At 37.1% G+C, this 13,870-nt stretch overlaps 1 protein-coding gene across 9 annotated transcripts in view; it reads left to right on the forward strand.

Moving 5' to 3' along the window:
* The window catches only part of NCOA1 (nuclear receptor coactivator 1), a 204,873-nt gene extending 191,317 nt beyond the window's left edge, over positions 1 to 13,556 (forward strand). For 3 of the 9 annotated variants that reach the window (XM_021713486.1, XM_021713485.1, XM_008060277.2), the window contains 3 exons: positions 3,084 to 3,267; positions 7,222 to 7,311; positions 11,194 to 11,497. In XM_021713486.1, the coding sequence (XP_021569161.1) occupies positions 3,084 to 3,267; positions 7,222 to 7,311; positions 11,194 to 11,364 (445 nt within the window). In that variant the 3' untranslated portion in view covers positions 11,365 to 11,497. Of the gene's footprint in view, positions 1 to 3,083; positions 3,268 to 7,221; positions 7,312 to 11,051; positions 11,109 to 11,193 lie in introns of all 9 variants that reach the window. The other 6 variants (XM_021713489.1, XM_021713490.1, XM_021713491.1 and 3 more) reach the window with 6 other exon arrangements.
* Positions 13,557 to 13,870: the final 314 nt, after the last annotated feature.

A 13,870-nucleotide genomic window follows, 5' to 3' on the forward strand; every position in this document is an offset into this window, starting at 1 on the left:
AACCCGCGGGCTCAGGCAATCCATTCACCTCAGCCTCCCAAAGGCGCGGGATTACAGGCTGAGCCACCGAGCCCAGCTCCTTTTTTAATCCCTCTACTGGAATGTTCTTCCCTCAGTAGCCACAGGGTTTGCCTCTCACACTTTAGGTTTCTCCTTAATTGTCACCTTATGAATCACAGACATTAAATGTTGCCATATTACACTTCCCTAACCTTCATTTCTGAAACAGTACCATTTTTTACCCCGGCTTCTCCTCTGCATTCTGTATTTTTCTTCATAGCGATTAACACCTGACATATTGCGTGGCAGTTGGTCTCTCTCCTCCAACTAGAATACAATCATAACAACAATGATTTTGGTTTTGATTATTTCATTATCTCTCTGGTGGCAAGAGAAAGAAAGGATAGAACTAGACCTATGTGTCCTGGAACTAGGCAGGCCTTCTGTGTAACACTTGTCTGATGGTAGGTCCCATTGCTTATTAGTACTCTAAAGGCTTAGAAGTCTTATTTAACCTTCTGTTTCCCAGACTTACTTGACCAGGGACTCCTCCCTACTTATTAATATCTGTAATGTCTGTGGAACCCACTTTGGGCCAAAATTTTCATCCTTTTATCTTTTCCCATGACTTTGTGGCTACCAGATATCTGTTGCTACCCTGAGAAAACTGTGATTAACTGCCACGGGGCAGACAGGAAAGCAGAGTGAAGAAAATGGCCTATGAGTGTTGGACTTATGATGCCAGTGAGCCCAGGAATCTTTCCAGGACCCGGGACAGTGATTGAGGCTGCAAAAAGGCTTGGTCTTCTTCCAATGCAGCTAAAGTGGAACTATTGGCAGAAGCAATTTGAAAGAATTCAAACTAATATACACTTCCAAATATAAATGTGAAAGGAAATTAAGCCCCAAACTTTTTTCCCCATAAGTATGACATCACTCAGTCCTTGAAGCTTCTGCATGCCTAAACTTCCATAACCTTGCTCCTCCACAGTGGTGATTTATGCATCAGTTGACAAATGAGTATTGTCTATGAGGAAATGTTCTCATTAGAAAATGGGCATAGATTAATAGGTTTTTTTCTCACCTTTAGTTGTGGGAACACTGCCCACGAGTATACACACTGTGCAGATATTAATGGTCCTCAGATGCATTATTGACCATTTCCTAGGCATATACTTTTCTGTGGGCATTTGTGGTTTATAGTTACTTGGGAGAAATTTTGCTACTTCTCTTCAAACATGATGAATAGGCTGTTTCTTGGCCTGTTAATTTCAATATGATTACCTTAATCTACTGGAAACTGTAAATGTTAGTACATCATAGAGCTAGCAAGACAGATAAACCATTGATGGGGAAAATCGATTTTTAAATCAGATTCTCTAAAATTAAGGCATTAAAATAGGTAAAATTTTGCCAGCACTTTATTGTTAATAATGAACATATAATAATAAAATATTTGGTGTCTTGTAGAACTTATGAAAGGAAATATTCATATTATGTTCCTTTAATGTGTATGTATGTATAACTGAGAATTTTCAGGACTGCAATATCACGTTTCAAGTTGAATTGACTTGGAGTTTATTCCATACTATTCTACTTACTAATAGAAACCAATTTCATATTTGAGATCTTTATTATAATGACATTCCAGAACTTGACCATGAAGAAGGAAGTCAGTAAAACAAGCTCTCTGGAAAACATAATTGCTCTTGTATTTTGCTTCCTAGAAAAGACATGAAGCTATGTTGAGGACTGAGAAGACCTTTGAAGTGTTTAAAAAGATTAAATTTGCCATATAAAAGCATTTGGTTATATATACCTCTCTATATATAAATATTTATATTGAGTTTATAGCATATTGAAACAACTAGAAGCTAAAACCTTGAGAATTGAATAAAGGCTCTTGTGTTTTAATGTGCACAATTAGAAATATACCTTTCTATTGCCACCCCCAAAAATATGATTTACTAGTGCTAGAGTAAGACCTAGACGTCTCAATTGTCAGCAAGTCCCAGGGAATTCTCTTGTAGATGGTCTATGGCTACACTTTGAAAAACATTGGTACAGGCCGGGCTCAGTGACTCAGCCTGTAATCTCGCACTTTGGGAGGCTGAGGTGAGTGGATTGCCTGAGCCCGCAGGTTCAAGACCTGCCTGGGCAACTTGGTGAGACCTCATCTCTACAATAAATGTTTTAAAAAATTAGCTGGGCATGGTAGCATGTAATTCCGGCTACTTGGAAGGCTGAGGCGGAAGGATCGCCAGAGCCCAGCAGGTAGAGGCTGCGGTGGCTGGGAGTGGCCACTGCACTCCAGTCTGGGCAACAGAGTGAGACTCCAACTCAAAAAAAAAAAAAAAAAAAGAAAAGAAAAACATTGGTATAAATAATAGTAAATCAAATAAAATAAAAAACCTGAACTTCATCAGTTGACAGCACTAAGTAATAACCTATGTCCACAATTCATTCATTTATCAGATATTTACTGAATGTCTGCTATATGTCAGTTATTAATAGAGTTAAGGAATAAGTGGAACAAGATACTGTAATTCCCTTCAAGTGTTATGGCTAAGAGGATATACAAGCAAATACAATATCAAGATACTGTCTTGAGTTATTCATTCCCTTGTCACTTCATTCAGTGAATATTTGTTGAGGACTCATATGTCCTCACTTTGCTTGAATAGAACATTCTCTGTTTAAGAAGGTAAAATAGTGTAATAAATTTTAGAATGGTTTTGATGGTTAAATGGTTAAGCCTCAGTCACCTGGAAGAGTTACTTATATGAAAAACTTCCTTTCTTAATTATTCAGATAATTGGAGCTTAGCATCTCTGATATTGGGCCAGATAATTATAACTTAAAATGAGCCCTTTTTTGTCATTAAACCCTTGGGCACAGTTCTAAATGTATCTGAATTATATTCAGTCCTTATGTATTATAGTAAGATACAGTCTTATATGTAACTTAAGAATGTAAAATATTGTATATGGAATTCTATATAATAATTTAGGAACAGAATCCAGTCATATTATCCCCATGTTCATGATCAGTGGATGTAATCTGGATTGTTTTTGAGTTAACAGTGTGTTCAGTCAAGCTGTCCAGAACCAGCCCACGCCTGCACAGCCAGGAGTGTACAACAATATGAGCATCACCGTGTCCATGGCAGGTGGAAACACAAATGTTCAGAACATGAACCCAATGATGGGCCAGATGCAGATGAGCTCTCTGCAGATGCCAGGAATGAACACCGTGTGTCCTGAGCAGGTAAGTGATACAACTGGCACATGTGCTACACACACACCATATCACAGTACATTATTCCAAGGAAAATCGGTATGCTGATAGTTACTTATCTGAAATAACTACTCTTTATTCTTTCCCACCTTCTTTTGATAATTACTTGCCCTTAAGATATGCAATGGAAATTTCTAGCAGACTTTATAAATAAGATTTTACTGTCATGAGATTTTAATGTTTTTAATTTATTGTAAAGTGGTACCTGTTATACATTGACTTGGAATACCCCATATATTCTGAACATATTTTCTTCATTTCTCCCTTTATTTGTTAACAGAATTTAAAAATAACATTTATTAGTGTGTGACTAGTTACAGAATTAATATATATGCATAACAATCATCATAGGTACAGTTCGTTTATTGAACATTTATTGTATGTCTGGTGCTTCAGGCTTTTCATACATTATCTCACTTTGTCTTCCTAACCATTCAGTGAGAGAGGTCCTATTTTTATATCCATTTTGCATACATGGAAATGGCATTTCTCCCTTTTAATTCAGCAGGCATTTATTCAATATGTACAAATGTACAAATATGTACAAAGATAGCCATGTGGGACATACGTACTAACAAGTTGGGGAGGCATAACATGAACAAAGGATCAGTTAAATAATAGGATAGAACAACTGAATAAGAGATGGACCATACATATTTATGTTAGATGAGGGATATGTACAACTCACTACTGAGGCTTTAGAAGAAAAACGTCCTGTTCAGGAAAGGCATCAAGGAAGAATAGCCTCAAGAAAGAAAGTAGAAAAAAAAATTCAGGATTGGTTCTCCCAGTATGACCTATGCAGAGATAGAGGTTGCAAGCCTAATTAATGTCAAGGAGTGATTTATACTATATTTTGAGCAGAAATTATGTGGTAAGCTTTTTGGATATGTTGCATGCTATCTAAGTGTTTGGAGTTTATCTTGGAGCCTCCTGTAGATTTTTAGGAGAGAATTACTAAATTCAAAGTTATATTTAAGAAGATGATTAAGTTAACTCCATATAGTTACTATTCTCATTATTCATATCAGCAACCATAAAGTAGACACGAGTGATGAGGCTATTACTATGCAGCTGTAATTTATAACAAGTCGTAAAAGTATATAAATACTGATTACCTTTTGTGTAGAATTCCTTTCTCATGTGAATTTTTTATTAATCCCTGTTTTCCTCCTTAGTAAGCCTAAGGAAGTTAGCAGGGAATAAAAACCCACAACTTAGTGATCTATATCTTATAGCAAAATAAAATAACTAAATAGAATTGTTCTATATCTTATAGCAAAATAAAATAAATAGAATTGTTTCTTATTGCTATTGTTGTTTTGTTATTTAATTATTAGAATTATTATCTCCATCATATTAAAACTAATAATTTTTTAATGTGATTAATTAGGTAAAAATATTAAAGTGGATTTCTTGTATAATTAGGTCTTGCTTTTTTATTCAACTTAACAATCTCTGCCTTTTACATTTAATGTGTGTATTGTTATGGTTGGATATCCCATCTTTTTTTGTCTCATCTTTTGCTTTTTTGTTTGTTTAGTTGAATAATTTTATTCATTTTATCTTCTTGGTGACTTATTAGCTGTAGATAACTGTTTTATTATTTTAGTTGTTGCTTTAGAGTTTGTAATACATATCTTTCATTTATCATAGTCTCCCTTCAAGTGATATTATATAACCTCATGTATGGTATAAGAACCTCACAATAGTCTATTTCCATTTTCTCCTCCTGTGCTATTGTTGTTGTAAATAAGTGCTACATGTGTTATATTCCCCACAATATATTGTTACTATTTTTTCTTTAAAGTCAATTATATTTTTTAAAATTTAAATAAGAAGGTTTTTTAAAGTATTTACCCATGTAGTCACCACTTTGTTTTCTTCATTCCTCTGTGTAGTTTCAAATTTCCATCCAATATTGTTTTCCTTCTACCCAAAGGTCTTCCTTTAATGTTTTTTATAATGCAGGTCTGCTGTTAATGATGCATTTAGCTTTTGTATGTCTGAAAAAGTCTTTGTTTTACCTTCATCTTTGAATGTTCTTCCCTCTGAATTCTAGGTTAACAGTTTCAGCTTTCAGTACTTTAAAGATGTTGTTTCACTACAATATTTCTGATGGGCTATCTGCTGTAATCTTATCTTTGTTCCTCTCCGTATGATTGGTATTTTTCTCTCTCTGGCTGTTTTAAGATCTTTCTCTTTACCATTGGTTTTATGTAATTTGATTATAATATGCTTTGACATGGTTTTATTCATGTTTCTTATTCTTGGGGTTCATCGAGTTTCTTGATTCGTGGGCATATAATTTTTCTCAAATATGGGGGAAATGTTGATCATTATTTCTTCATTTTTTTTTTTTTATCACCACCCAACCTCCCCTTCTTCAGAGACTTCAATTTCAGGTATAGTAGATGACTTGTTGTCTCACAGTTCACTGTTTTCCTGGGTTTGGGGGCATTTTTTGAGGGATGGGATGGAGTTCAGTTATTTTTTTCTCTGTGTTTCATTTTAGGCAGTTTTTTAAAATAATAGCTTTGAGTTCACTATTTTTTCTTTTGCACTACGTAGTCTGTTAATTGTATCCAGTGTATTTTTCATCTCAGACATAGCAGTTTTTATATCTATAAGTTATACTTGGATTTTTTCTGTCTCTCATATCTCCAACATATCCTTCTTATCTTATCAGTCTTTCCTCTTGCTTCTTGAACATATGGAATACAGTTATTGTAATAACTGTCTTGATATTCTTACCTATCGTTTCTGTCATCTATATCATTTGGGGTTGACTTCAATTGACTGACTTGTCTTTTTATTGTGGGTCATATTTTTCTGCCTCTTTGCATGTCTGGTATTTTTGTTTAATCCCAGAGATGCAAATTTTACCTCATTTATATTCCTGTAAATATTCTTGAGCTTTGTTCTAGGAAATGGTTAGTTTACTTGGAGACAGTTTGATCTTTTTAGGACTTGCTTTTTTGTTTGGTAGGACCAAAGCAGTGTTTATTCTAGGGCTAATATTACTTTACTACCAAGGTAAAATCATTCTAGTATGCTACCTGATACTGCATGAATTATGCTATTTTCCACTCTGGGTGGTGAGTTCCCAGCCCTGTGTAGCCATTGGAAATCATTTCATGTCATCTATTCAGATAATTCTTTCCTTTGTACTCAGAAGCTGATCAGTACTAAGCTACAGACTTGAGGGCCTCTGCAGGTCTCAAGAACTCTCTCTGATGTGCACCCTATGAATTCCACCTGCATCTCCTCAACTCAGAGAGCCTTCCAGGATCTGCCTGGGTTTCCTGTCTTCTTGCTGCAGCCTGGAAGTACACTCCGAGCAGTAGGCTGGGCAATTGCCACAGTAGGGGCTCCTGAATTGTTTCCCAGCTATTAGGGATCACTATCCTTCATGCTTTGGTCCACTGTCTTGAGTGCCTTTGTTTCACATATTTTGTCCATTTATTTTAGTTGATTCAAGCAGAAGAATAAGTCTGATCCCATTACTGAGTCTTGACCAAAGTTGTAGTCTGTAACTAATTAACTTGTATATGTGTGTGAGAAAGTGAGAATTAACTTTTTATTGAAGTATCATATATAAGAATATACAGAAAAGTGTACAACTCAATGAATTTTTACAAACTGAACACATCCAAATAACTACCACCCAGATCAAGAAACAGAACATCACCAGCACCCCAGAGGTTCTCCTTATGTTCCCTTATACACTTTCTACCCTCACAAGGGGAACTACTGTCCTGACTTCTACTGATACAGTAAATTGCTAAGCTTTCATTTTTGCTATTCTCCTATTACTTTTATGTCAGTGAGATTATTTTTCAGTGAGAATTTTTTTCATTGAAGAATTTGGTCTTCAGCTTAAACAACTAGCTTATAATTTGGTCCCGTATTTATCTTTAATAGATAAATGATCCAGCACTGAGACACACAGGCCTGTACTGCAACCAGCTCTCATCCACTGACCTTCTCAAAACAGAAGCAGATGGAACCCAGGTCAGTAAGGAAATTCTAAGCCTAGAGCTGTCAGATGTACTCAAGATACACAGAGGACCTTGTGTAACATCGTTGAGAGCCTGACCTTGGGAGTCAGACCTGGGTGTGAGTCTTGGCTCTGCTCTTCTCAGCTGTGTCATCCTGAGCATGTTTTGGAACTTTCCTGAGCGGCTATATAACCACAGGAATAACAAGATACCTGCTTGTAGGATTGTTAAAAGGGTTAAATGAGATAAGCTTTCAGAAGGTTTGATTCAGTGCTTAAACAAAATAAAGAGATCACAAATGGTGGCCACTAATTGTTATTTTGTAAATAATACAGTGGTAAAATTAATCTGTAATCAAAACACCTCAAAATATCTCAGTAAATTCAGACAAAACAACAGAGTGCCTGCTGTGTACTCTACCTACTTAGAAGTAAGTTCCAAAACATCGCAAACAGCAAGGGTGGCCACTTTTTTATATAAACCTAATGTGGAAATTTTGGAGGAAGGTTTTAATTCACTTTGGTAACTTTGGTTTAGTCTTTCCATCTCTTAATGAATTTTTTTTTAACATAGACATTATGCCTCAGATGGAGATAGGAAGATATATAAGATATATCCCTCGCCCTTTAGGTGAACTGAGGGGAGAAGTAAGGAAAGGTGGTTCCATTTGTGAAATGCTTATGATTTTCCATGCACTGTGCTAGGCACTATATGCATTATCTCATTTAAGCCTCACTGTAACCCTATGAAAGGGGTAGTATTCCTTTTGTTCACAGATGAAACTGAACGTGAGGAGGTTTGCCTATATGCACCATTCACAAAGCTAGGAAGAGGAAGAGCTGAGGTTCAAACCCAGGTCTTTCTAACACCAAAGTCCATGCTGTTTCTGCCATACTATTAGGGCTTGTTGACAAGTAAAACACTAAACTATAACTAAAGAAGACAGACTGTCAAATTTGTGTACAAGTAACAAGAGCCATAGGCATTCAAAAAAAAGGGAGAAGTTGCTGAGATTATCCAAAGAGCATTTACACAAGAGATAGGACTGAACTGGGCCTTGAAGGACAGTTATCAAGCCAAGGTAAAGGACACAGTTATGATAGTTTTCAGAGTCTGGTGCAGGGGATGGATTTAGAAGTAGAGGGGATTGGAAGTAGAGGACACAGAGACAAGGAAATAGTATTAGCTTAGCATAGTCCAGGGGAACCAAATCCATTGAAGGTAAAGGGTTTATAATAAGAATTAATAAGAATTAAAATCAATATAGTAAATTGGGATACATTTCCAGGGGCCTTGAATGCTCAACTAAGGGATTTGGATTTAGTCCTATAGACGAAGAATCATCCCTGAAAGGGCACAGCAATGAAAGTGGCAGTTTAGGCTTTATGTTGGGGAGGAGGGAGTGAAGAAAGGCATACTAGGCAGCCAGCTTGGGAGAACACGCCTTAGTTAGGAAGCCTATCCATAACCGAGGTTGAGGAAATAGGATCCGAGTCTCATGAGGGTAAGGAGGAGTCATTTTGAGATGAAGGAAATGAAAAGTCTTTATCCACTGGAAGTTTTTGAAAGTCTGAAACCCACACAGAGAGAGAGATATATACTGGGCAGCTCAACAAATTAGTTAAAGCAAAATGATCATATTTTAAAGCTCCTGAGCCTGAGAACAGTAAATTGAGTTAAAAATTATGCTGGAAAGTCTTTGGAGTCTGGGGCTCAGCTCCCACACCATTCTTCTCACCTGGAAGATCTGAAACTTCTTTGTGTCACACTTTGCCTATCTGGGCAGATGTGGCAATATAGGCAGTCCTCTGAGATCTAGTCTAAGGCACCCCCTTTTTAAGTAACAGTTCAAAATGACTGAAATATGTTTTGGAGTTTGGTTTAGTTTTTCAGGTTTTTTTTTAATTTCAGAAATAGACTATATTTAAAGAGTGATCTTTTTAAGGAAGGAGAATTTTCTCTCTAGTTTGTTTTATCATGTCTTTGTCAAAAATACTTCTAAGTATATGGAAGCAAAATCACCTTATGCTCTGTCCCAATATTTTATATGTAGAAACACATAGTCATAGAATCTTATGTGTTGGTTTTTTTTAAAAGTCAGTTCCTAAAAAACATAGTTTTTGTTCATGCGAAGTTTCAGTGGTAGAATCATCTTTCTGCTGTAGCCCATCGTGAAATCTCTATTTTCTGTTTTCATGTTTACCAAACAAAAACTGGGGAGTGAGTTAGTTAGACACATAAAGACAGGTGGGCTGAAAAGGAGAAGAAAAAACAAGGCGAGGAGGAGTGGGGGAGTACTGAGACCGGTTGTGTTAGAGAGTTTGACAGGGAGGGGTAACTGAGGAGAGAACACAGAGGACAGAGAAGCAGGAAGAGGACCGGTAGGAGGAGTGTTGACCTAGGAAGAGAGGAAGGCCCGCTGAAGCTCTGGAAGGGAGAGTCAGGAAGAGAAGTTATAGAGCACAAAGGTAGGGTGGCGGGGATGGTGGCGGGGGGCACAGAGGCAGCTGGAGAACAGACTCAGAGCACTGGTATGTTCCAGATGCAGAAGAAAGAGCCCAAAGAAGTTGATAACAAATGGGAGCTTATAGGAACTAGAAGCAACATTTGGGAAACCAGGGGAAAAGGAGCCTGAGGAGAAAAATAATGTTAATCTAACTAGAGATTAATGACCAGGCACAAATTAAAAAGCTCAACTCAGGGGCTGTCTGCTTTATCTGAGAGAGAGTGAAGCAGAGATATAAATGGGTTAAGAAGGTAAGAGACCAGGGGCTATACTGATGTAGAAATTTGATGGTCAAGGCATTTGACATTCGGCTAATGAAAGTTGATGGAAAACAATGGTTATTTGATTAGGATAGGATAGTTTTCAGGAACTCTGAGGGCAGTTGGCATAAATTAATGATGAATGGCCAAAAAATTGCATTACTAATCTAAAATACTTTATGAACCTTTTAAACATGAGGCACAAGTTTGTGAAAAGTTTGAGACACTTAAATGCACTTAGATTGCCTTAGAAGGCATCTCTTTTCCTGATCTGAAACATTCAAATATGGTATTGGCCTTAATCAGTTCTACAAACAACTTTTGAATAAGCTGGCTGGTAAAGACTAACTTTTGGCTTTGTTTTCCCAATAGAATATGCTAGACCTATGCAGCTGTAGACATTTTTAAGGAATAAGTGTATTATTACTGAAAATAGTTAAAGGGAAAATTCACACTATTCTCAGCTAGTCGATTTACTGTTATTTTTAGCTCATGTATTTAAATGGATTGTCTATCAGGAAAAAAAGTCAAATATAAAATCATTCTACTGACATTTTGCTATAATCTAAAGCCAATATGTGAAGGAGCTATGTAGTAATATATTTAGATACTACACAAATCTTTTGGACATTAATCTTAGATTCTGATGTCCTGTTATTGAGTCGTGGTGGTTTTATTTTGCTGATACGGGTTTAAAGCCTATAATATTTTAATAACATCATAAAGATGTTTTATTCTACTCAAGTTATCCTAGAATGGTTTTAAACCAGTTTTCTAAATAGCATATATTTTTTAAAACCCACCATTGGATACCCAGACTCTGAAACTGGGCTTTTCCCAATCTTGGCAACATTAGCAGTGACACTCACTTTCAGTATTGATGGCAACCCTGTAGGAGGTGTGACCATTCCAATTTTGGTTTTATTTTTAAAGTGTGAACTTTCCAGAACCCTGAGCAAAATGAGTGCAGCGATTTTCTTTTTGTAGGACAAGAAGACAGAAGAGTTCTTCTCTGTGGTGACTACAGACTAGAGGAATGCTCTAGTGAGTTTCCACTTCAAGTAGTACCCACTCATAAGCCGGGGGGGCAGACCCTTCTGTCTAAACACATCTTTTATTTGTGTTCCAGCAGGTGCAACAGGTTCAGGTGTTTGCTGACGTCCAGTGTACAGTGAATCTGGTAGGCGGGGACCCTTACCTGAACCAGCCTGGTCCACTGGGAACTCAAAAACCCACATCAGGACCACAGACCCCCCAGGCCCAGCAGAAGAGCCTCCTTCAGCAGCTACTGACTGAATAACCACTTTTAAAGGAATGTGAAATTTAAATAATAGACATACAGAGATATACAAATATATTATATATTTTTCTGAGATTTTTGATATCTCAACTGCAGCCATTCTTCAGGTCGTAGCATTTGGAGCAAAAAAAAAGGAGTTCACTTTTATTGGGAGATTGAAAGATGTTTTTGTTTCTTTCTTTGTAAAGGCCTTGGATATTGAAAAAATAACAAGGCAGAACAGTTGGACAATCTATTTCTTGAGCCAAATTTAATTATTCTTATTTTTGTAATCAGTCATTGGCTTCTTATCTGGATAAAGGCTTTTGGAGGAGAACCAAAATGACAAGTTCCAAGGGGAAGATGAAGCTCCGCCTCTGCCACTCAGTCCCAACCCTGCCCAGGAAGGAGGGCCCATGGGGCTGTGCCCGTGCCCGTCCGCCAAAGGCTGTCACGTTTCTCAGAATCAGCAGCCCTCCCCATCCCGACCCCAGGCAGTTTGTGTGTACAATCAGCTTCTTCTAGCAACTCTGTATCTGTTGGCTTCAAGACAATACTTTGCCTCCACATATGTACCCCTTCTCCTTTTTTTAAAGATGGATTTAAACCAAGATGCCTCCAGGAAAGAGGATGAAATAAGTATATTCACAGAGGAATCCAAAAAATACAGTTTGGGGGAAAATGCAATAATGTTTGATGAGATGAGTGAAAGACAAGAAGTGAGTTCTGTCAATTGTAGATACAATTTTCTGATTAAATCTGGGGGAAAAAAAAGGCAGCCTGTTCTTTCTGCTTTTATTGTCTTAACAGCTGAGGTAGCTAAAGTTATTTAAAATAAAATTAAATTTATGAACCAAGTAGCTTATTCTTCCCTTAAAATCTCACTGTAAATATATTTGATTTCTTATAGAAGTTGTTTTCCTTCTGTTTAATTTTATGCTTTTATTATTACACTCTTGATTTTTTCCTAAATTTGTGTGTGAAATATAACATTGATTGAATTGCAGTTAACATTTGGCTAGTAATATTTTGTTATTTTAATAACTGTGACGCCATGTATGGATTTACATTGGGATTCAAATCAAAATGCCACTGCCAGAAAGAGCTGTTCCAGCTGAGCTAGAGCATACTGCCCTAGAGTGTCCCTGGGATCATCTGAACAGAAGTACACAGGCTACTTGTACAGAGAAAAATCAGCACTCAGAGAACATCTTCATTTTTTTAGTTTGACTTTGGGAATTTGAATTTTCATCAGTGCAAATATAAATTTCTCTATCCTGTTCTGAGGCTAATTGGTACCATATTTTCCCTTTATGTCTTGTCACTCTGCCACATCCCATCTCATCCTGGCCTCTGAGTCAAGGACCGAGTGAACTGACTTGGTAGTTCTAGAAGTTCCGATGTGAGGCCAGAAAACCTTGAGAAAGGTATTATGGAAGAAGCAAGGGTAGACCCCCATTACTCACCTTCATCTGCATCTCTGGGCCTGTGAATGAGGATAGCATCTGACATTCTGCACCAGCTACCTCTGCATCCCTGGCAGAGAAAAGGCCATAAGAACTAACAGTGGAAGAGGAGCATGGACTCAGACTTCAAGGAAGAAGCCATTTTCCCAGGTCCTTCCTTCTGCATCTCACCACCCCCTAGTTAAAATAACTCCATTGAACAGCATCTATTCAGAAACTATACCGTATTAAAAGATTGGTGGAAGGGCTCACGTGGGTAGCAACTATGAAACAGAAATAGGACACTCAGTTACCGACATTCTCTCTTTTAGTTTCAGAATGCATCCTTGATTTCATTCATTTCCAGCTTGAAAGCGCAGCCATATTACTCTAGTCCCTACCAAACTGCTCTAGAAGGTCATTTCCATTTTGTTTGTGATATTTAGACGTGCAGACTTCAGGAAGTTCACCTTTAACTTCAGCATTCCAGATGAAGTTTCCTGACTCAGTGCTTTTGCATAAGGAACTAGAAAAAAAAAAAGTGGTAAGGAAAATTGGAGATGATAACATCCTCCCCATCCCAACTGCACCTTAAAATATGCATGTCACCTTCAAGGTTTTATAATTGCACTGTTTGTTTTATGTATGTACAGATTAAAATTATTGCTACATTTGAGGAAAATAAAATTGCTTGCTTCTATGTAATTCCTGTCATTCCACAGGAAATTCACTTTTCCAGCTACTGAATAGAATTTGTTTAACAACCTCGCGGGTTGTCTCTTCATTTACAGGGGAAAAATGAAACATCATTCTGCCGAAGTTGCCAAAGCCCAAAATGACAGGTAATTAAAGGATAGTAAGAGAAAGTATCCCTGAAGCCAAAGACCCTCAAAGTCACCCTAATCGCAGCTAGCCCACTGAAATTTGAGGTCAAAGTAAAATCATGATAGTGGGCCTTGAGGAAATTCTAACTTTGGCAATTTGTCTGATGATTAAACACTCTGACCCTGCTATTTTTTGAGCCAGAACATCTTGTCCAGGAGCACTTCATAGCCACAGATACCAACATTTATCAATACATA

Source organism: Carlito syrichta, unplaced genomic scaffold (assembly GCF_000164805.1).
Source record: "Carlito syrichta isolate Samal-C Ts95f unplaced genomic scaffold, Tarsius_syrichta-2.0.1 Scaffold304574, whole genome shotgun sequence".
Lineage (NCBI taxonomy): Eukaryota > Metazoa > Chordata > Mammalia > Primates > Tarsiidae > Carlito > Carlito syrichta.